General features: G+C 39.8%; 1 protein-coding gene across 3 annotated transcripts in view; it reads right to left on the bottom strand.

Annotated features, from left to right (window-relative positions):
- LOC140488063 (phospholipid-transporting ATPase ABCA1-like) overlaps positions 1-24,974 on the bottom strand; it is a 144,432-nt gene that overhangs the window by 66,569 nt on the left and 52,889 nt on the right. For all 3 annotated transcript variants that reach the window (XM_072587746.1, XM_072587737.1, XM_072587756.1), the window contains 6 exons: positions 17,317-17,438; positions 14,973-15,164; positions 12,309-12,398; positions 4,779-5,019; positions 3,287-3,426; positions 1,813-1,929 (listed from right to left, as the gene is read on the bottom strand). In XM_072587746.1, the coding sequence (XP_072443847.1) occupies positions 1,813-1,929; positions 3,287-3,426; positions 4,779-5,019; positions 12,309-12,398; positions 14,973-15,164; positions 17,317-17,438 (902 nt within the window). The remainder of the gene's footprint in view (positions 1-1,812; positions 1,930-3,286; positions 3,427-4,778; positions 5,020-12,308; positions 12,399-14,972; positions 15,165-17,316; positions 17,439-24,974) is intronic.

Here is a 24,974-nt window from a genome sequence, read left to right as displayed (position 1 = left end):
GATTTAAAAAAGACATGAGGGGCAAATTGTTTTACACGAAGTGTGGCTCCTGAGGAACTGGTGGATGTGGGTACAATTACAATGTTTAAAAGACATTTGGTAAGTACATGAATAGGAATGATTTGGAGGTATATGGGCCAGGAGCAGGCAGCTGGGACTGGTTTAGTTGGGGATTATATTCGACATGGACTGGTTGGTCTGAAGGGTCTGTTTCCGTGCTGTATGACTCTATTTAATGAAAAAGGAACCGTTAGAGGGTACCTTGATGCTGGAGGCCAGTTTGTGTAGATTTAGAAGAATAAATGGAACAGTTTTCAAAGGGCACTGGAAAAAAAGAAGCTGTGGCAGGGAGAAGGGAGCCTGCTGAAAAGTTGCAAGGACTTTGGAACTTAAGCTTCAAGATTACATACCTGCTGGGAGCATAGTGCTTCGTAAATTGAATCATCAAGTGTTTTGGGTTTTGTGTGATTATTAATGGTGAAGTACTTTTTCCATATCTTATATATTAATTTATTAATATAAACTGTCAGTAGTAATTTTAGTGTGTTGCTTACAGTAAAATTCCCAAAGATATGAAATGTTGGCCTGCTACATTTTTCTGTCATTGGGAAATCCTTCACTCATTTTAAAAATTATTGCTTTCTATGTAGATTGGAGCAATGTAAATCCGCCAATTGCCTCCTTCCACATCCACCACTCCCCCCCTCCCCCCCCCTGCCCGGCCCCTTCTGACATGGGGGTTTCATGACAAATAATCCACCAACGAAAAATAAACTTTTCTCTCCAAAAACACTGAATGATTGGCTTCATGATTGAAATGTTATCCATTTCTGATTCAGTATTCTGTTCATATTTTACATGTGCTTCGTAATGAAGACCTCAACGAGAAAATGGTCCACTGGTTGTGTTGGTTAATAATGAAACAATAATAAATCTACTTGCAAGTGAGACATCAAGTTCACAGTCTAACTTCCTGCGCGATCAGCTACATCTCTCAGTTCATGGCAGTCAAGAACACTTTCATTTTGCAACTGAGGAAATTGTACAAATTGTTAAAATTAAACATGTACTGAATGTTCAATTTCTGAACAGGGAGCATTGCATCATGTTTTCTGGGTTCCAAATGTTGAATGAGTAGAATCTTATCCAGCTGGCAGCCATTAGATAATAAAACCAAAGTTCCAACGTGTTCACTGATTGCCTAATATTGCCACCACTGAGTGCTGAGTGAATGTGTACTTTTGTACTACTGACTGCAGTATCAGAAAACTAACACGTTTATTTGTTTCATACTTCTAATCATTAATGTTAATAGCAAAACACTGATTCATTTAGGAATTATAAAGACAAGCTTCACAGACCTATTGTAGTCTCATACTGTCTGATAGATAATCTTGCTATTTACTTGTTTTTTCTTGTCTATAAGAAATAGATTGTAGACATTTCCCTCCTAGCTTCAGTCCCAGGAACTAATTTTTCTGTGAAAAGTACAAATTGCAAATCAAAGAATCTTTATTATAGAAGAGTGAGGATGACTGCAGAGTGCGGGCAGAGTTGGATTCCATCAGGTACTTGTCCCTGAAGAGGAAAGAGGGAAAACCCCAACAATGGAGTGGAGAAAGACTGTCAATAGAAACATAGTCAATTCTGTTTACACTCAACATTAAAGAGGGGTGAGTAATTAGACTAGTGGGGCTACATTGTTGTGGCACAGACTGATTTTGTCAGCTCGTTGCAAAATTAATCAACAATGTGCGATATAATGACAACTGGTTGGAAATTAAGGTTTAACCAAACCACCAATGTACTTACTCGAATCAAATCCATTGCCTGACTTCTTTCCATAAACTCCCAGACCTTTGGTCCAATCTCTTTCCACATCTCTCCAATCTCTTTGAAGACACTCAGCTCTTGAAAGGTCTCATTAACCTGAAATAAGCAAAACAATTGAGATACAACTGCAGCTGGCAGAATGGGAAGAGATCAGGTTGATTGATTTTTAAAAATATATATATCTATAATAATTGTCCTGAAAACAGAGCCAGAGATATGAATAAAAACTGCAGGACTTTAATGGAAAAATCTACAAGGAGAGAACAACATACATTAAAAAAAAGACATGTAAAGTTATAGTCACTGCAGTTCCACAGGACCATAGGACTGCACTCTCACTACAGAGAGACATGATGGGTGGTGGTTTAACCTGAGGGTTACCACACCTCAGGCAAGAAGTGATATCTATTCACTGGAACAAAGCAGTTTGGGAGTGGGGGGGGGTGCAAAATTTTTAGGATGAGATGAGAAAGATTTATAAAAGACATGAGGGACTTCCTTTTTACACAGAGTAGTTCATGTGTGGAATGAACTTACAGAAGAAATGGTGGATGAGGGTACAGTTACAACATTTAAAAGATATTTGGATCAGTGCATGAATAAGAAATGTTTGGAGGGATATGGGCCAAATGAAAGCAGGTAAAACTAGTTTAGTTTAGGATTATGGTTGGCACTGACTGGTTGGACCGAAGGGTCTGTTTCCATGCTGTCTGACTCTATGTCTCTTAATGGTCAGTATGGGAATTGAATCTTATGAATACTGTGTTGCTGTCATTCTGCATCACAAATCAGCAATCCAGCCAACTAAGCTGATGTTCACCTAATGGTAACAGTGATAGATATAATGGCTATAACAACCTAGATTATGAGTTCACACACCAGTGACTGGATGCCTCAGAGTTGAAGGCAGTGAATGTAACTAATGATTTTTGGGCTTCCCTTCCAGATTAATAACATGGGAACAGAATACGCCATTCAGCCCCTCCATTCTGACCTGTTTCTAATTAGACCATGACTGATCTATACCTGAACTCTATCATCACAGCTGCCACCCCTAAATGAGATTCCATTCCTAGACTCCTAATATGTCAATATATTTAAGGAAGTTGCCTACACCCTAAGCATGAAACCAAAGAGAACAATTATGTTGAAATGACAAATTGCCACAGTAAGGAATGATGCAGGATGAGTAAGACTGTTGAGAACAAGATGGATCACGTCAAAGTGACAGCTGAGCTTCCTTTTCATCCCAGATGGGGAAATAATTCCAAGTCCCTGCATGATCAGTCTCTCACAGTTGCCTGGAAAAACTGAGTTTATATTTTATCAGGGAGCTAAAATGAAATCTTGTACCTTCTGTTTGCAAGAGGTTGTACAATTCAAAGGAAGAAATCAGAAGACACAAAGGTGTAGAATGGGAAAAAGGCATTCCAGATTATCTTGGCCTACTTACCTCCTGAACAATTCTTCGAGTCACAGGGGTATCAGGAGTGTACAGCACTTTACCAACCAGCAATGGTTTCATTACCCTCCAGATCATTTTAGAGATGGGATTGGATTCCAAATTCCTCATCAGGTCATTGCAGTATGGCGCTTGAAAGAAGAATAGTATTTTAAATTAAAAGATCCTCAAACTATTCCAGTGAATTATTTCCTCCCTGAAGGTTTGTGAGCAAAATAGAAAAGAAATGATGAAAGACTTCTCAAATAAACTTTGTGCCCTGTGTGATCTCAAATGCTTTAAAGTCAAGTACTTTTGTAATTTAGAAAAGGTCTCAGTCAGGAAGCTCCCCCCGCCCCACCCCTTCACCCCAGAAACAGCATTGTGATAGTAAGTAGATCATCGCTATTTATAATTTGTCAGTTGGGGGATAACCTTTGGCTAGTGCACGAAGGAGAACTTTCCTGTTCCTCTTGGAAACAATGGCAGGTGATATCTAAGGTCCATCTGAGGTAGTTGAGCAGCGGGGGCCTAAGTTTATCATCTCATCTGAATCACTACAGCTCAGCTGTCAGTCGTTGTGGCTATGGGACTGAACCCATGCAAAGACTTATTACGTAAATGATTCTTGATTGTACAGAATAACTGCAATCAAAGCATCACCCACTTGCCCCTCTAGAAGTTGTGGTTTTGCTTGGTCAAGGAAAGCATTAATTTTTACGAGCAATCAGGCTGCAAATTGACAATGGGTCTCCAGGACACTCATATTCAACATCCCATGAAAATTATGCACATATTTACAGATGTGCCAACACATTTGTGAACTACTATACAACACAGCTGTCTTGACGCCTTAAATACAACAAAAGATAACAAAAGTCTGATATCTGGACACTGCAAAAACACAAATTCCATCATTAATCTGCTTCCCTCTGACAGAGGTTTGGCAGGATACAGAGGCCTGAGATTATCAGGAAATGGAGGACAGGATCTGCCTTTAGATTTGTATCATGTCAAAGTGCTCCATGGTTAAAAATTACATTGTAGCCTACTTGTAGAGTGAGTGAAATTCTCTGCGACTTATTCAGTGGTGTTGTGTTAAAGGAGAAATGGAAACAAATAAGTAATGCCCACTACCCAATGTTGAATTGTTCATTGTACACAAACATACTACAAAGACAAATATGTACAGCTGAAAAAACAATCTCTTCCAACCCTTTCTAATGATTGTTACCAACTCTGATTGGAGACATTCCTGGGGGCCTCATCTCATGAACTCTTATTTTCAACCATTCTGTCCAATCAAATGGAGTCTTTTTTCTCCCATCTCCAAAGTTTTCAGGAAAAAAAGCAAATAAAAATGTTGAAAGCAAAAGTGAAATAAACGCACTTCTTTTTTCCCAAGTGTCTCCACAGTTTCTTTTCTGGATTGTTCTCAGCAGCATTCAGGAGATTAACCTTTCATTTTTAACTTGGATGGTAACAGTCAAGTGTGCATACTCACTTGTTGAGTTGTCATAGTGTGCGGCATCATCATCGTCCGTGCCATTTCTACCCAAAAGATACTTGTAGTTGTTGTCCTCATACCAATTCAGGGACTTGATCTTTAATCCACCACCTTCGGGATGGCCACACACAATTCTTGTCACGGCTTGGTACACCTCTTGGGGTGACCCTGTCGTATTCTCATTGGTCAGTAACATCACCTCTCTTCGCATGTCAGTCCAACTCTTCACTTCCACTAGCTGCACAAACAGGGAAGAGGAGACAATAAAACAACACGTTTCACTATCCTAGTACTTCTCTAGTACCTTCCTTCACCAGGTTACAGGAGAACAGAGTTGCCTTATCAACTGTAGATAGGGGTATTTTAGAATACAGAATTAGACAATGAAAATTCATGACAAATTTGCAAAAATGACTTGCACTTATATAGTTCTGTTCATGACTACTGGACATCTTTACAGCTAATGAGGTACTTTTTTTCCAAATGCAATCACTGCTGTAATGTGGGCAATGCAACAGCTACTTTGCACTACATTTCACCGGCCAATTGACCAGTTTTTCTGATGGTAACTGTGGGATAATTATTGGCTGAGACATCAGGAATAACTTATCTGTACATTTACACATGCTGCCATGGGAGCTTTTATACTGACCTGAGATTGGAGATGGGACTTTGGCACTTCCAACAAAGCAGCTTGTCACTCAAGAGCCAGCCACTTTGTACTTAGAACCTTCCAAATCAGAGGCAAGAATACTGTCCCACAGCTAACACTGTCTGACCATGCTCCAGTTAAAAACCAGTTAATGTGGAGATTAATAACTTTTGGCTATATGTTACGGGGACACTATGTAGCAGCAGCCGAGTCAGGCACTGCCAAACATGACTCTGGCACAAAGCCTAGTCAAGGAGCTGGCTTTTTAGGGAGCTCTTGAAAAGGTGGTAATACAGGGGAGATACCAGACTTGCCTTATGAGTGACATAAGTACATGGCCAAGCAAAATCCCAGGGCCATTTAATGCACAGGCCCCAAAAGCTGCATACACATGTGGCTCCTTTAAGATATGCTTGTGTGTGGCCGTACTGGATTCTAAAAGTCTAAATGCTGCAGTTAGAGTAGTTTACAGAGACTGATAGAAGCAGCACTGTAAGGTTCGAAGAGGAAGATAAAAATTGTAATTATGAGGTTCTGGAATTGACATGTTAATGATTAATGTTCCCTTTTAATATTTGCTTAAAATCTAGTTGTTGCACTTGGCCTGTTTGTTTCCAGTGTCCAGTCCCTTTAATTTTCTTTTGGATAACCTCACACACAGGTTATTTCTCACTGAATTATGTCAACACCTTTCAGCTGACTGCACAGCTTAGTGGAGAGATCGCTTGTGACACAAGCATACCTATTCCTGATGTACATTAAAACATAGAAAATAGGAGAAGTAGGCCATTCGGGCCTGATCTGCTATTCAAAATGGTATCGGTTGATCATCCAACTCAATACCTTGTTCCCATTTTCTCCCTATTCGCGTTGATCCCTTTAGCCCGAAGAACTATATCTAACTCCTCCTTGAAAACAATCAATGCTTTGGCCTCAACTGCTTTCTACAGCAGACAATTCCATAGGCTCACCACTCTCTGGATGAAAAGATTTCTACTCATCTCAGTTCTAAATGAATTAGCCTGTATCCTTAGACTGTGGCACCCTGGTTCTGGACTCCCAGGTCATCAAGAAAAACTTCCTGTATTTACCCTGTCTAGTGCTGTTAGAATTTTAGACGTTTCATTTTAACTCCCCCCCCCCCCGCCCCCGCCCCCACCCCCTTATTCCAAACCTCCACTGATTATAGTCCTAACTGATCCAATCTCTCAGTCAGTCAGGTAAATCTTTGTTGCCCTCCCTCCATATGTAAAATGCCTTTCCTCAGAAAGGAGACCAAAACTATACACAATACCCCTGGTGTAACTGTCATCAGGGCCTTGTACAATTGCAACAATGTTTTCCTGCTTCTATACATAAATCCTCGAGAATGTCTGAAATGATATATCTGAAAAATGTTTCACTTTTGAATTACTCTCATTATCTTGTAATTTTAATACATTCTGACAATCATTGGGTGTCTGGCGTGCATAAAATCATTTGTGCTGGAATCAGAAAAGCCATTGCAATGCGGTTTTCAAGAATGAAAGATTTGTTGGAATGCTTAACCAACAAAGAATGTTGACATTTCAGAGGATTCTGATTATATGAGGCATCAACGATATCAAATAAGTTTCCTCTCTGAAACTGCTCAATACAGCAAGGTATAGTAGAAATTCTACAACATGGAGTGGACGTGAGGCATTACAGTATGAAAACAGAGGCAGAGTATCCCTCACTCTAACACACCAACCTCAATATTTATGAAGTGTTGGGTAGAACGCAGGCAAGTTAGCTGACGAACTGTAGGACAATGCAAGTAGTGTGTTGAATAGAATCAGAAACTTGAAAAAAGATTTGATGTGGCTAATTAAGGTTAAATATATAAACATGATAATCCATATCAGTGATGCAAGATTGCTCGAAATACTGGGGGATGGTTCAATCTAGAAAATTCATGTAAGCCTCGTCATGTAAATAGTTTGCAGACAATGTGCAAGAGAAGGTAATAGTTACAAATAGCTAAGTATCCCGCAGTCTCTTTCCGACACAATCCTAAATAAAACGATGAATGAATTGACACAGTGGAAACAGGAGACCAAGTGGTGTCAGGAGAATGAGAAACATCCTTCCTCAGGGCCTTAATATTTTGTATACCCCACTGTACACCTGGAAATTAGCCATGGACTTGGAGAGGATTTGAAGCTCAGGTTGTTGGTTTGCTCACTCAGCTGGCAGGTGTGTTTTCAGACGTTTTGTCAGCATGCTGGGCAACACCATCAGTGAGCCTCCGGTGAGGCATTGTGTTCTGTCCTGGGATGAGACAGAAATGGCCAAAAACAAATCCACCAGCTCAGTGAGCCAACCGACAACCTCAGCTATGGACTGCCTGACCAGTGGCTGTGGAACACACCAGTGACAGGAGGTCACAAATAGGGATTGCCCAGAATGGAATATTTCAGAGAGCTCTCAAAATCTGCAGTATGATCACCTTCCAAACCTGTGAGCTCTGCTATCCATAAGGAGAAGGGTAGCAGATGCAAGGGAACAACACCACCTACAGGTTCCCCTCCAAACTAAACATCATCCCGATCTAGAACGAGATCGCTGTTCTTTCACTATTAAAAGTATTAAAATTCCCTTCCAAGCACCACTGTCCCTACACGCCAAGGATTGCAGTAATTCAAGAAAGTAGCTCAAGCCTACATTCTTGAGGATAATTAGGGCTAGCAGCAAATGCTGGCCCAACCAGCAACACCCACATCCTGTCAACAAATCTTTTGAAAAGTAGATGATATAGCTGCATACTGTCATTCATCCAAAATTTTATTTTGCTTATAGCTGAGGAAATGACAGTAAGTATTCCATCAGTGACTGAGAAACATGCAAACAGTGAAAGGGCTTTCCTTACATTTTAAAACAGTCCTCCTTTGGTGTCCCACCATCTTTTATTATGGCAACAATGTTTACCATTCCTGAAATCAGGATGTTCTGAAGCCTGAACAATTCACAATCATCTAGCCATCCATTAAATCCTACTCACATTAAAGTATCATTGCAGTGGATTCTCTAACTGCAACGAACTCTTGTATAACCAAGCAAATATCTGAATCTCAAACTATTTTAAAAGCTGACAACTACTTGTAGATAGGATTTAATTGTCCTCATGACTTATTAACTAAAGTTCAGCAAAAGGAAAATAATTGCATTCTGTTGACCCAAAAGAACTAAAAATTCAGAAAATGCTGGAAAACGTTGATCAGGTAACAGGTAGCAAATGCGGAGAGAGGAACAGAGTTAACACCTGGGGTTGATAACCTTTCATTAGAACTGACGACAGATGGATCATTAGCGAGAAGCTCCAACGTCCTCTGCTTTGACCAACTGCAGTTTATGTTTCTCTGCTTCTGAAAATGCAAACTGTAGTTATCTGGTCTATCTAGCCGCAGCCCAAGCAAAACTCAAGTTCCCTCAAGCAGTGGGTACTTGGATGACTTGGCCACATCAGCAAGTTCAATGTCACATGGTTTCAATTATATCTTGACAGACAAAAGCAGGCAAGCCTAAGTGCTCCAACAGGAAAAGTAACTTGGCGCTCCAGCCTGCTTATAATGTGAGCTTATTTCTGTACTCCGCGACTTAAGCACGGCACATAAAAATATATTTCTTAAAACACATATCACAATTCTGCTGCAATTGCTGAGAATGTGGTTCTGCAAGCAGTTTACTCTGTATGTTCTTAATGAGTTATTCTGCCTCAAACCAGAAAAGAGGATGTTGGACCATGCTGTGAAACATGAAACCACAACTAACCTCGGGTGGATCATCAGTCTCTCACGAAGACTGGGGTTACTACAGTTCATGTGACAAAAGACTCCTACACAATTCATTTGTACGTTTAGAGGTTCTGTATCCAAGCGAAGGGAGTTCCTTGTATAATGGTCACTATTCACATGAAAGAGACGATCACACAGAGTAGCTGTAGATGTGACTGAATTAATGCTCTGTATCATGTCAGATTTAGTGGACAGTGTGCCAAAGTAGACGAGAAGGAGTAAACAAAACACAAGATAGTAGGAAGGAGAAGGGATATAAACAGTCTTTGAGAGCGTGAAAACGTTTGAAGGATAGACATAGCAAAGATGTTTGCACTTATTGAGGGCAAGGCTGAACATTGTGTGCCATATACAAGTTAGTCACTGCTAAATCCAGTAGGGAAGTCAGGAGTAACTTCAAGCCCAGACAGTGGTGAGAATGTTAAGCTCACTACTATAAGGATGTTAACTGCATAAAGCAATGCTTCTCAAAATGGGGTCAGGACTTCAGCTGGAGTTGTGAGCTGAAATTTAGAAATTGGAAGTTCAATTGCATCAATGGCTGTGGTACGGCTCTGATCTCTCACCCCCACTTTCACAGGTCTTTCCACCCCTCTTCTGCCTCCAACTCACCCCCAATCCCCTACTCACACAGGTCTGACAGAGGAGTCACAAACATTTGCAAGCCTCACAATGCGGTCACAGAAAGAAAAGGTCTGGGTTGCACTTGCATAGGGGTATTTAAGGGATAGCCAGATAAACACATGAGAGAGAAAAGGAAAGGAGAATACGCTAAGAGGGAAGGAGGCTCATGTGTGCCTAAATGCTAGTGTAGACCAGCTGGGCTCAATGGCTTGTTTCTCTGTTGTACATTTGATGAAATTGTAGCTTGCTTGACAAACGACCAACTCAGCAAGTTGTAAATGAACACCTGCCATCCCACAGCAACTTAGCCTCAATCACACATGTTGAGCAGTTTGCATATTTAGTCTGCAGTAAAGCAACATGTCTGACATTATTTGTTTTATCACATCTCTTTGCATTTTTCCTTTTTACAGATAATCATTATTTTCAGCACAGACTTACAAGCAAGCTTTAATCAAGCTGACCTTGCAGGTGCCAATGGGTTGTTTTGTTTTGAGTTTGTGAAAGTTCATTTTGAAAACAAAATTGCAGTGGGCCTCTGGATTTATGCAGATCTAACTGATCTCTACAGAGCAGGATGTTCCACAGGTTTGATACTGACCTGTGAAGGAGAAGGGATGGATGATATAAATCATCCAAGTTTCCATCTATCAATACATGATTCACTAATTTCTGCTGGATGCCATGGATGGGAGAGTAGGGTGGGAACAAGATTGGATCTGACTGCAATGACTCTAACATTTAAATAGTCTTTGAATGCCCATTGTTAAAGAAACATGTGAAGCTATGGGAAGAACTGTATCTCAACTAGAGTTTATTAATATTCATATAGTGCATTTCCACCACTTTAGAAAGTCCAAGAGTTCTGTACAGCCAATGAAGTACTTCTGAAGTGTCATGTAAGAAATGCAGCAGTCAATGCACCATATAGCAAGCTCCCAAAAATAGCGGTACAACAATGACTGGATAATCTGTTTTCGAGGTCTTAATTGAGGGTGTTGATGACCATAGATTTCGAAGAAGAGACAAGGTGAGTCAATGAGAATATGAAACTGGTAATGGTTAATTGATGAGTTAAAACAGGTGTTTCCCAAAACAATACAGGCTGGAATACAGGAGTGATTAGTCTACAGCCCTTGCTACCATGTGGAGTGCTTAAGGCAAGTAACATAGAGACATTTAAAGTGAAGTTAGATAAGTATAAGCAAGGAAGAAATTGATAACATCAAATTAAGTAGGGTGTTCAAAAGACTGTGAGAAATATTGATCTGATAGGCTGAATGGTCTCCCTCTGTGCTGTGAAGTTCCAAATAAATTTTTTCCTCAATGCAATTCATTCCAGAGGAATCACTTTTTTCTAAATGTGGTAAAACTTGCATTGCAATTTGGTGTTCCAATACTTGTAGCAAACAGCAACATTATCAGGGAAACTTTCAGAAGACGCTGAATACAAATTATATTACATTCTTGACATGCAGTACACGTTGCACAACTGCATTTCTCCAGCACTTTTATTGACCTTAGGATATCCCAAACTGACTTTTATCAATTCATACTTTTGAAGTATGACACAATAACAATGACAACAACCAGGTCCTCAGCTTTTGTGACATTGATTGACTGACAAGTATTAGCCAGCTCATGAGAGATAAATCTTTTCAACATAGCTTCAGAGGAACCTTTATATTTATGGAGTGAACAGACATGGTTTGGTTTAACACAGTGATCTCTGGCAGTGCAGTCCTCCCTCAGGTGGTGGACTTGAGTGTAAGCTAACATTTATTGTGTTCAAGTCACACGTGGGTCTTAAACTGACTGAATCACAGCTGACATCCCTTCCTTTGTCAATCCTCAACCGTTGATGTTATTAATGGAATAAAAATAAACTCTCTCTATAGTAAAGGACAGTCTTGGAGGGAGACTGAGCAATATCAATGCAGTTTGGAATGGGCAGTGAGTCCACAATACACAGCAGCTAATATCAGTCTTGAACTGGAAGGCTTACTGAGAAAGACTTGGTGTTGAGGAAATAATAAGTCAAATGCTGCTCTGAGATGAGCCAAAGTGTGTTGTGGGGTGACATAACAGAATGCTTTAGTCTACATCTGTCAGTAACTGACTGCACCCTTGGAGTCCTTGATGCTAAAGCTTCAAAGGAAATCCAGAAAAAAATTCTGCTCCTCAGCAATATCTGTGCTAGCATTAATTGCTTAAAGGGTTCAACCAAAAGAGCAACAGCATTGAGAATTGGACATTGGTGTCTTGAAGTTATCAAGCCAAAACATTTGTCCGCCCACAAGCTGTCACTTTTGAGAGAGAGGCCCATTTGCAAAAGGAACATGCTGAATAAAACATGGACCCATGGAAAAAAGCATCAAGCCTTCCTAATATGATCCAGTATTGTATTTATAATTTAACTTTGAAAGGCTATCGCACCTCTTTGGCTAGAATCATGAGATTTTGCAGAACTTCATCCAAGGCTTCAGTTACATTCAATGCTTCTTTAGGATTAGTGATCAATCCTTTCTGTAAAGCAGAGAGAGGCAGAGTTATTACAGATGCACACAGACATTAAAACATTTCAAGGTTTACATTTAACATATAAACCGGAAGGATTAGATGTGATACTGGTTAAACACATGAGCCAGTTTCGCACTATACTGACAGCAGAAGACAGAAATGTCAGGGGGATGTAAAAAACACAATATGCACAACCTTGTGGATTCCCCACATGCTGAGTTTGCTTCAAAATGCTCTGCTTGACATTTTAATAATAAGCAATGTTAATCTGTTTTTACATTAGGAATAGTCTGAAATTTAAATGAGCTTCAGTTGTGAAAAGAACACAAAACTGATGTATTACTTGCAACACAATTCCTTTAAAATTGGAATAATTCTATTCACAACATTTGAAAGGAGTATCAAATGACACTGTGTAATAATTCACAGGAAACAAGACGGAGCAGGTGATGTACACTATATGATGAACTACCACTTGCAATGTTGTGTCTTTTGCAAACCAAACATATTGTTTCAGCATTTGACTATTAAGTGCTGTAGCTGGGGGAAACAGTCATGAATTTTATGTGTATATATTTATACATATATATACTTCTGAAAAAATTATTGAAATCTGGTGATTTGGTTACATGGTATTTAAGAAACAAAAAAAACCTAAAAAAACATACAAGTCAAACAGTACTACACAAAAGACCAGTGACCTAAATTTTATCTCTCTTCACAGATACTGCCAGACTTGCTGAGAATTTTCAGCAATTTTCTGTTTTATTTTCTTCCAGATATCAAACATCTGTAGTGTTTTGATTCTGAAGTAATATTTGCTATTAATTCTGAGCTGTCTGAGAGCATTCGGCAGTAAAAATAGGAGTTAATCATCACTCTTATTATTAGATTCCCTACAGTATGGAAACAGTCCTTCAGTCCAACAAGTCCACACCGAATCTCTGAAGCGTAACCCACCCAGACCCATTCTCCTAACCTACATTTAATAATGCACCTAACACTATGAGTAATTTAGCATGGCCAATTCACCTGGCCTACACATCATCGGATTGTGGGAGGAAACCCACGCAGACACGGGGAGAATGCACAAACTCCACACGGTCACCTGAGGTAGGAATCAAACCCAGGTCCCTGGCACTGTGAGGCAGCAGTGCTAACCACTGAGCCACCGTGCTGCCCCATGAATTATACAGCAATATAGGCTTAGCAGACATTTTATTTTATTCATCTTCCACCACTAGACACTACATATCCCTATTAGGATAACTGTTTCAAAGTTCAAAATAAATTCAGAACACAGAAGCTCCCATTTATGGAATATCAGAATGGATTGTCAAGAAAACAAATAAATGAAAAGCTCTTCTCCTTCAACAGCACATCAGAATAGGTAGAGGAATAAATATTACCCAGAAAGAACTATCTGCAAAGTACTGCCATAGATAGAAGGAACCTTGATTAACATTTCATCCAAAAGATTGCATTGCATATCCACAGTTCTACACTGGATCATCTGTCTTGATCTTGCATTTAGGCTCTCAGAATGGAAACTGAACCCACAGTCTTTGCAGTCAAAAGATAAGACTTTTACCAATTGAACCATAGCAGAGATGCATTGATTTATTTTTCTTTTTAAAAAACTACCTGAGGTAGGTGGCAGTTCTTTTACTGTTCCACTCATCTTAAGAGGTAGCCATGAAATTTCTAATGCCCAGGTTGCTTGGTCAATCTGACTGAACCTTGAGGCCCTTTGGAGCAAATAACCTTCTCAGCTTTTATAGGTAGGGTCTGTCAAGGATTACCTCCACTCCACAAATAAGTTTTAACCAAGAGAGAAAAACCAGTAATATGTGGAAATGAATATACATAATGTACTGGAACTCTACTTTGAAATATGCATTATGAGTCAGACCAGTGCATGTCACGTACAAGTTTTACTATTTTTATTAAATTCTGGGAAGTGCAATAGGCTGAGACTTTAGTGTTGCAGAACTCCACACTCTTTGACCCATCGCAGCAACCAGAGGAAAGTGCTAGATATGTGACATAGGCAGATGAAAATTAGCATAAGGTTTTTATGGCCGGATGACTGCTCTGATTAGCCCACAGTGATTGTATTTTGCCCAGATCTGGACACAATGCAAGGACATAAGCATGCTTCACATGGTAGTTCACCAGATTCACCAGAATGGTTCCGGAGTTGAGGGTTTAATAACAAGGTTGGAAAAGCTGGGATTATTCTCCTTGGAGCTTATGATACAAGGACTAAGGGACTCAGACTTAAGGTTTGTGGAAGAGATGTAAGGAGAGTGTGAGGAAGACAATTTTTACTCAATCGGTGATAATAGCCTGGAACTCTCTGCCTCGGAAGATGCTGGAAGCAAAGACAATTAAAAAGATAAAGCTACGGGGTCTGATTTGATTGCCTCAGAGGAAACTGACATGGATTTGATAGGTCAAATGGCCTCCTTCTGTCCCGTAATGACAAGGGAACGCTAAGCTCTATTGTTCCTAACAATATAATATCCAATTTGTGTTTGCCACACATTGATATGAATGTATTCAAATAACTTAACTTACTTGTATTAACTTTAAAATATCCAGGTTCAAAAAGAATGTTAGTTCGACTTTTTTCAGTTCTGCCTCAGATAAGGTACAAATAAGAGATTGGGTGTAAGTGGCTGTGGAGTGATCTCCAATGATAACAAAGTCCTTCAGTTTTGGGCCATCACAAAGGTCCTTCAGCTGTAATCCTTGCCCCTCTGTAATGACCTGAAATCAATGACACATAAAGGAGTAACTGCTGTGTTGGAGCTGCACAGAAAGTATTAACCACCTGTTATTTATGCTTTTACAGTACCATTGTAATAAGTGTTTTCTGCAATAAAGTCAGATAAGCAAGATTAAAAGAATCCAAAATAGATTTAACAATAAGTGAAATAAAATTGCATTACTAGGAATGGAAGAACAGAAGTTCAGCCTATTCCTACATTCAATCAAGTCAGAGATGATTTGTCCCTCAAATTCACTCACCAGTCCTTAGACCACATCACTTAATGTCCAAACATAATTTAAAAAGTCATCTTCTAAATTTTTAATGACTAAATGAAGAGCCAAATAGAATGTTCTATCAAATTGAAATGTATTTTACAACCCACCCACAGTTTCCACCCACAATTTAGCCTTAACATAATTTGTAAAGTCCAATAGCAACTACTTGAAGCAAATTTCACTAGGTCAAATTTTAAAATGTAATAATTACATAAATTATACATCTGTGTTAGTTACTAGGTTATTATAACCTCATCAAGCAGGCTGAAATGACACCATAAATCCAGAACACTGGTTTCAAATTCTATGACTGCTACTGTAATCTTGAAAATTAGATTACAGCGTTAAAATTACTCTTCAAAACATAACTTTCAGAAATAAAATGGCCACTGTAGATAAGCTTATAATTAGTCCAAGCAAGGACGTGATTCCTGGCTATTTCATTGGAGTACACTTTAAATGTCCATAGTATTTTGATAGATATGGAAATATAGAACAAAATAAATCTAATTTATCGAATGACAAATATTTCAGGCAATTGCCCAAGACTGACAATATACTTTTCTGTTCAGTATTTGGTGTTGAAAACATGCTGATGCTTCAGTGTAGGCTGGGAGAGAGCTTGTCAGGTGAAATGTTGAATGATTTTCTTATTTATCTGCTCACAAAAGATTCTGGAGCAGTTTATGCAAACAACAATGGGCATATCATGGCCATCATCTCTCCTTCAACCAACCCAACAGTAAAAACTGAAACATTTACTGATTTGGAACCTGATTTCATACAAATTACACTTTAAAAAGTACTTAAATCAACTGCCAAGTATTTCACAATGGACTGAAGTTGTGAAAAGCACTGTGTAAATGTAAAATCTTTCTCTTGTGTTCTATTAAGGGTGTGTAAGAGAGTTCAGAACCTGTTTATGTTCACACATGTTCAAAAGCACCTCCCAACCTCACAATGTCTTCTGCCTAAGACAGCAGATGTACAGGAACAGCACCTGAAAGATCCTCTCCAGACCATACATGATCCTAATTTGTAACTAAAGCACTACCACTTCAGTGTGATGAAGTACAATTTCCTACCTCAAACACCATTGCAGGTGTATTTTCCTGGACTCCGCCCATTAAAGAAGGCAGCTTAATATCATATTTTAAGGGAACTTCAGTTTGTGTAATAAATGTTTGCCTCGTCTTTGACAGTCACAGTTTAGGAAAATACTATGTCTATTTATCCTATCCATGCCCGTCATGATTTTATAAACTTCTACAAGGTCATCCCTCAGCCTCAGAGGCTCCAGAGAAAACAGCCCCAGCCTATTTAACATCCTTCTAATAGAAAGGAGACCAGAACTGCACACAATATTCCTAAAGTGACCTAATCAATGTCCTGTACAGCGGCAACATGTTAAATCTCAAAGTAACATATTCAAATGGCTTAATGCTTGCAGTATGTGTACAATGATACCTATGAAATGGCACCTATGCAGTTGGCACTGCACAAACATGATGCAAGTTGGCCTACTGATGAAACGTTATATTTTGTGTCCATGATACACCTGAATAAATTAGTTGCTATCCCCTCCAATCTGTTCCTGTAAATATAGATGCTTATTTAACAAATTCTTCTGCTTGCACTGATGTATAAACTCTTCCCATTATAATTCTACCATTGTATCTCCACTTTCTGGAGGCTGCAAATATTGAAGGACAAGTTTACATTGGCAATTTCCGTTCGAGGTGAGAACATTGGAAATCGACAACAGGGAAAAAAAAAACAGCAGCAAGTGCAAACAAATGCATGCTTTCCAAATTATGGAAGGTTAAGTACCTGTGACTGGATTATTACTCCACACTGGTGTCTACTTCCTTACCTTTCCAAAATTTACATGAGCATCTAGGATCTGCTCCACTGCATCATGGTCAAATGACATATCTTGATACAGAAATTCCGACAGCGTCTCATTCTCGACCAAGAAATCCCGGAGCCTAAGATCTGCATACAAGAGATGATTTCATGAGCAACCAACTAACTTCAACTGGACCAGAAATTAGAAACAATATGTGTTAGTCCATCAAAAAAAACATATCTACAGTCAACAGCGAATTGTTTGCTGAATGGTTCAGCTTGTCTCAATGAGTGGAAATTTGCTTTTTGTGTCTGAAGGCTGTGTGTTTTAAGTCAGTCATTTAAGTGCAATCCTGGGGGAACATGGCATTTGAGTTGCATCATTCTTCAGGACAGACATTCGAACTAAGCTACCTGTTCAGGATGATATTAAAAACTAGATCCCATGGCAAGATTTAAGCAGTAGGAAGTCCTACTGTTGCCCTGATCAAACCTCAAAACAAAATCAAACATCTCAAAAAGATGAGCTGTGTTTTTTTAAATTCATATTGAGAATAAAAAGGTATCTGAAAACATAGGAACAGTGGATTTAATAGGGGTTGGATATAGACTTTCTAAAAAATTGCATAACCATGGCTCAAATGCAGGGGTGCGGAATTAATTCATAGTTGTTTCAGGGAGGCAGTAGTGGCATGATTGCTCAAATGATCTCTCAATGGTATATGGTTCCATAAGTTGTTTACGCTAACCTAAATCATTAGTATAAATCGCATGTTTGCTTGTAATTTAGGGTTAGATTTTCATTATGATGTTCAGGATTCAATTCCCACCTTGGGGGTGGCATGGTGGCTCAATGGTTAGCACTGCTCCCTCACAGTGCCAGGGACCCAGGTTCAATTCCCACCTTGGGTGACTGTGTGGAGCTTGCACATTCTCCCTGTGTCTGTGTTGGTTTCCTCTGGATGCTCTGGTTTCCTCCCACGATGCAAAAATGTGCAGGTCAGGTGAATTAGCTATGCTAAATTGCCCAGAGTGTTAGGTGCATTAGTTATGGGGAATGGGTATGGGTGGGTTACTCTTTGGAGGGTCAGTGTGGACTTGTTGGGCTGAAGGGCCTGTTTCCATACTCTAGAGAATCTAGTGAGTCCAGCGTCAGGATCAGAAGCCCAAATGGACACTCACCTTCATTTTGATTTCACGAAAAGGCAGCCAATGTTCACAGGGAGAGCTTGCGGCCCAATGAGGGGTAGTACATGTTATCACACACCTCCATTGCAAGTGGGAGATAAACACAAGCTTTCTAACCCAACCTGTTCAGAGATGTTATTAAATTCTTCTGGTGGCCCTTCAACCCAGAACTCCTAGACCAGAAGTAGGGATATTTTCACTGCACCACAAGAGCCCTCGGTTAAGAATGGTGAGCAAGCTTGTGATGCTGGAGGACCAAATGAATGCCTTTGAAACAAGAAAGCTGGAGAACTATTGCACTTCAAGTTAAGAGTGCTTTCTCTCAATTTTTCTCAAGTTAAAAATTTTAAAGTGGCTTCTGCACTCAGGCCATCACAATGGTGAAGGGAGGAAAGAGGTTTGGAGGGGAATGGAGGAATCTCTCCACTAGTGTAGTACTCCTCTGCTACATTCGGGTAGAGAGAGTCTGCAAACGCAAGCAAAATACTGTGCAGCTGTTCACTGCTTCCCTCCCTCAATGCTCCCCAATAAACGTTAGCACCTTAGTCTTTAGTTACAGTAACTTGAAAAATTAAACAAAAACTTAAAAAACACATTCCCCCAATTGTACTCTGTGCAGCTCGATTTTTACTAAATGAAGAACGATACATAAAATAAACGTGACAGAAATGCCAACCAGTGAGGCAAGTGCACATGTATTGAATAATTTTGCAGGGTTAATATAGTTCACACGCTGTCTAAGTCCGAATCTGGGCTGAATCAGAGCTGAACAAGAATCAAGTTAATATTCAGAGACACGCGTCCGCGGCATTCCAGTAACTTGTCTTGACTTGTGACTGACCGATAGTAACCTCAAAGCCTGTATATGTACACGCTGGAGGGTTCGTGGTGCTTTTTATCAAAAACACTGCATACTCCTGCCTTTGAAAACTTCCGAAACTGGATCAGAAACAAAGGAGAGGATAGAAAATTGCCCCCGGGGGATTTTTTTTCTCGCCTTTTTAAAATAAAACTCTGCCGTCTTTTGAGTGCATCGCTTTAAAATACTCAAATTATCAGTGCGTGGAGGAAGGGTTTCACAAACAATATATTAAATGCTCCATGTTAGGGCGACTTAGAACACTTTTCATTGTATTTTATTGTTAAGATACATATGACAATAAATTCTAATTCTAAAATACATAGTCTGGCTAGCTGGTTGTCTATTGTCAATTTCTTGCATGCTTTATAATCCAGGTGTATTAGAACAAAATCATCATACCGTGTTTTGCCTGCCAGAATGCTGGCTGGAGGATATTAGACATAATACAACACAGGAGAACAACATCCTAACTCCCAGCCATTTGGCAGCTGGCGTGCACACACCAAATCCTGTAACCTAACAACTCCCTCATCTGCTCCTGGCAAATTGAAAGGGCGTCGCGCCTTTTAAGGTTAGTAATAACAACTGTGTGTATTTGCATAGCCCCTACTTGCAGTTCAACAAGTTCCAAGGCACGTCATTAGATTGTCATGAGGGAGATTTTGACACTGAGGGGAGAAAGGCTAGTCGATTGGAGTACAAGGAGAGAACTTCAGATCTGAGGAACGAGGCATTCATGAAGGAAACTGAAGCTTAATATAAAAAAGCGTGTTTCATATCCATATATAGGCCATACAGTTCCGAAGAATTTATCAAAAAAAAGAAAAATAGCACCGTACAGCATATGACTAAAACATGGCTTCTTCAGCCAGTCAGCACTTCTTTTGTGTTGTTGCTAAGTGCACAGTTTGGCAACACTCACACGTCTGGCAGTTCAGCTGATTTGAAAAAAAAAGCAACACTGCTCATTCCGCCAGGCTGCACGAAGGAGGAAGGAGGTTACTATCGGTCATTGCTCTCCAGCCTACATTTGCTGCTATGGGATTACACGTCAGCTTTGTTCTTTGCTTCGAGGGAGCTTGTACTGCTATCGGAGTCTCTTCAATTTTCTGCCAGGCAACTGGACTGTTCTTTTGTTATCTGAACCCAGGCAGAAAATCGTTGAAACAATAACAGTTTGCATGTCAAAACCAGCATTAAAGCTTCCTTCAGGGATCAACATACAAGCTAGAAGCCATGCTTATGATCACCAGAAATTTGAATGCTGTTGCCTCATCTGTTCACAACGAGAGTTTTCATATTCTTTGCGCTTCACTAACAGCGAAAAATGTCCATTGTTTCTGCCCTTGCTAGACTCCATTACAAAATTTGCCATAGTCCCAGAAGCCTGCGCTCTCATTAGGGAAAGACAGCCTTTGGTGAGTTTAATCAAGGATCACCATGCCTCAGGTGAGAATGAGAAGGCAGATCCTGTCATGATGACCTTAGGTGGTGTGGGAATTGAACCTGCACTGTTGATGTTACTATGCATCGCTGACGCCTCAGCACAATACCTGGATGGTCAATGTACAGACTTGTACATACAAATGATTAATTCCAATCTCTGTATGCAAAGAAATGGAGGGTATATGTATGTATGGCATCACCAATTGTATAGATATTAAAATAATTTTATGAATAAAGTATATTTTTGAAATAAAAAAGTCATAAACTGACTAACTGACATGTTATTTCTCTATCTGAGGTCCAGTTCCCTTTCCTCCACATTCCTGAGTCACGGGTTTTATCACATTTTTCACACTTCACTCCCTCACTGCTCTAACCATTTACATCATCTCTTTGCCTATCTTTTGTTTCGATACTTAACACATTTTCACTTCCTTTCCTTTGCACATCATCCCTCTTGTTTATTAATGCTCCTCCTTTCAATCCAATCTACCCTTTTATTCCCTCCCTCTGTCCCATTTGCATCTTGATAGCACTTGTGTTTGAAAAGTACATGACTCCCTCATTTCATTTTCTGATCCATTGAGTTATTCAGCAAGGAGACAGTTGCTTCAGTCCAATTTGATCATGCTGACCAGATATCCTAAATTAATTTAGACCCATTTGCCAGCATTTTGCCTATGTCCCTCTTATGGTCTTATGGTCTTAAACTCTTCCTGTTCATGTATCCAGATGCTTTTAAATGTTATAATTGTACTAGCCACCACCACTTCCTCCGACAGTTCAGTCCATATGCCCTTTGTGTGGAAATGTTGCCCCTTAGGTCCCATTTAAATCTTTTCCCTCTCACCTTAAACCAATGCCATATTGTTTTGGACTCCCCTAACCTGGGAAAAAGGCCTTAGTTATTCGCCCTATCCAGGCCCCTCATGATTTTGTAAACCTCTATGAGGGGACCCCTCAACTTCTAACGCTCCAGGGAAAACAGCCCAAACCTCCATCCCTATCAACATTCTAGTAATCTTTTCTGCAGTCTTTCAAGTTTAACAACATCCTTCCTGTAGCAGGGAGACCAGAATTGCATGTAGTATTCCAAAAGTGACCTAACCAATGTTCTGTACAGTCGCAACATGACCTCCCAACTCATACACTCAATGTTCTGACCGATAAAGCATACCAAACAGTTTCTTCACTATCCTATCTACCTGCCACTCTACCTTCAAAGAACGATGAACCTGCACTCCAGGATCTCTTTGTTTGGCAACATTCCCAGTAACCTACCATTAAATGTAAAATTCCTGCCCTGATTTGCCTTACCAAAATGCATTTATATCAGTCCCATGAGTGGAAATTCTGTGCCAGATCACTTCCATTGAAATACACCCAAGTTATATTGTCGCCTGATAATAAAGACTTGGAATATAATTTTCTCCAGTTTGTTCAAGCCATCAAAGAAACAATAATATCTTACATCTTTCTAGTGTCACAAACAGAGAAAATACATTCCCAGGAAGAATAGTTTGAAGTCAATAGTATATTGCTTACAAATGATTATCCTTGCAACTCAATTGCAGTTTACCACATCAACATGTCTCAGAGTGCTAGCCACTCTGTTAGCAGCCTCCCAAAACTCAAATCAGATGAACAGACAGCTAGTTTACATCTATTTTGGTGGTCAAGGAAAGATAGAGTCTTGAGATTTGTGACATCCTACTAAACCTTCCTTTAGTAATCACTGAGTGTTTTAACATTTGCTGATTCATAGCATAGCTGAAAATGTGTTGCTGGAAAAGCGCAGCAGGTCAGGCAGCATCCAAGGAACAGGAGAATTGACGTTTCGGGCATAAGCCCTTCTTCAACAGCCCTGAAGAAGGGCTTATGCCCTAAACGTCAATTCTCCTGTTCCTTGGATGCTGCCTGACCTGCTGCGCTTTTCCAGCAACACATTTTCAGCTCTGATCTCCAGCATCTGCAGTCCTCACTTTCTCCTCGTTGATTCATAGCATAGACAGATAGGGCATTGAACTTTACTGACATAGCTGGAACATTTTTAAATATTCAATACAGAACTTCATTATTACTATATAGAGGAAAAACTTTTCATCTTGCACTCTTCAGGACAGACAAGAATGCAAAATTGCATAGGAGTTAACACTGGAAGTGTAAATTGTTATTCACTTTGAGATTTGGTATTCTTGAGATTCTGTCTCCTGACTAGCCTTAGCCAAAAAGTTTGAACAGCACATCTCTTTCTTTGCAGTATTCCACAAAGAATTTTGAAAAGTACTTGAATGTGAGGAACTTAAAGAGGCAAGCAAAAATACAAATGAGGATTCGGATCGAAACGCAACCGTGCTGTCAATGAAAATATATTCCCAGGAAGAATATTCTGAACAGTCAATATTATGCTGCTTACAAATGATTGTCCTTGCAACTGTACTGCTGTTTACCATGTCAACAGGTCAGGAAAAATGGACTAAGTATGGAATGAGCTGTCAGAGGAAGTGGTGGAGGCTCGTACAATTACAGCATTTAAAAGGCATCAAGATGGAAGGGTTTAGAGGGATATGGGCCAAGTGCTGGCAAATGGGACTAGAATATGTTAGGATAACTGGTTGACATGGACGAGTTCGACAGAAGGGTCTATTTCCATGCTGTACATTTCTATGACTCTAAATGTCTGTGTGGTAAGTTTCCCTTATTCTAGCAAAACAATGATAAAGCAAGCATCTCACAAGAGTCAGCTGATATCACGAGCTCATTGATGGCAAACGCAGCAAGCATATGTTATGCAAGTACAATCAGTAACCTTTACTGTAGTCCTCAACCTCTGTGAACTCAGCCCTAAAAATATGGACAAACTGATTACACAACTGTGTGCAACAACTGTATTCCAAAAGATAAAATTCTGACTATGTTTGAGTGAAATGGAACCAGTAAAGAGTACAGTGTTTATCCTCGCTTGCTGGGGGATGGGATAAACGGCATCATTAATAAACACTACAGTATTCTGAATTCTCCAGGTTGATTTTCTAGGAATCCAGATCTGAAGAAGCCATCAGGGAATTCTTGCTGGCATTTCATTCAGATATACTGTATAACGTGTAAATGTAACCATTCTGACTTTGAACCATTTCCAAATACTGTGGAGTATATTATCTTGTAGACAATTTGAAAAGGGATATCTATGGATTACAGAGTAAAGTGTAGAACTTGAAAAGGTCATTTGATCTATGGAGCTGAATCATTGCACAAACCATGAAGAGTTAAGCCACTACAACTTTTCCTGAGGGGATGTTTGGCTATATGCTGTATGATTTGAAAAATGTGGTGCTGGAAAAACACAGCAGGCCAGGCAGCATCCGAGGAGCAGGATAATCGACGTTTCGGGCATTAGCCCTTCTTCAGTCCTCACTTTCTCCTATTTGCTATATGATTCCAAAAATAAGCAAGCAAATTATTATTTGACGTGATGCAAGCATTACTGGCAAGATCAGTGCTTGATTAGTGGTGCTGGAAGAGCACAGCAGTTCAGGCAGCATCCAACGAGAAGATCAGTGCTTATCCAGTCCTCATTTCCTGTCAAAGGAGTGGCTCACTGGGGTCCTTTAAGAATGTATTTAAGAGTCATCCACAAGGCTGTGGGTCTGGAGTCACAATTAGGTCGGAGCCAGGTAAGGACAACATATTTCCCTCCCTAACAGACATTATTGAACCAGATTGGATTTTATAACAATGATAATTTCACAGTCACCATCACTGAGACTAGCTTTAACTAATTCAATTTAAGTTCCACCAGCTGATGTGATGAGATTCAAACCCATGTCCCCTGAGCATTAGCCTGTGTTTCTGGATTCTGACATTACTACTGTGCCACTATCTCCCTGATCAATATCCCCCAACCCACAACTCATTTCATAAGATGGATTTTATGGCCCTCCGCTAGGCATGTTTTTGGTCCTCTGGGGAGAGGGGCAAGGGAGCAATGGGGGAAAGAGAGTGGCGGTTGCTCAGCCCACTTTCCTCTCATCCAGCCCCAACCATGATGCAGATATTGAGAAGGCAATCATTAAGCCACCCAACCAACTGAAGCCCTGAAATGCCCACTTAAACATAATTAAGGCTCTTAATCTACCTCAACCATACAAAACATCAATCAGGCAATGGCAAGTGGGCCAGAAGTGAAG

The sequence above is a fragment of the Chiloscyllium punctatum genome, chromosome 2 (genome assembly GCF_047496795.1).
Source record: "Chiloscyllium punctatum isolate Juve2018m chromosome 2, sChiPun1.3, whole genome shotgun sequence".
Classification (NCBI taxonomy): domain Eukaryota; kingdom Metazoa; phylum Chordata; class Chondrichthyes; order Orectolobiformes; family Hemiscylliidae; genus Chiloscyllium; species Chiloscyllium punctatum.
This window is presented reverse-complemented; position numbering and strand designations above follow the sequence as displayed.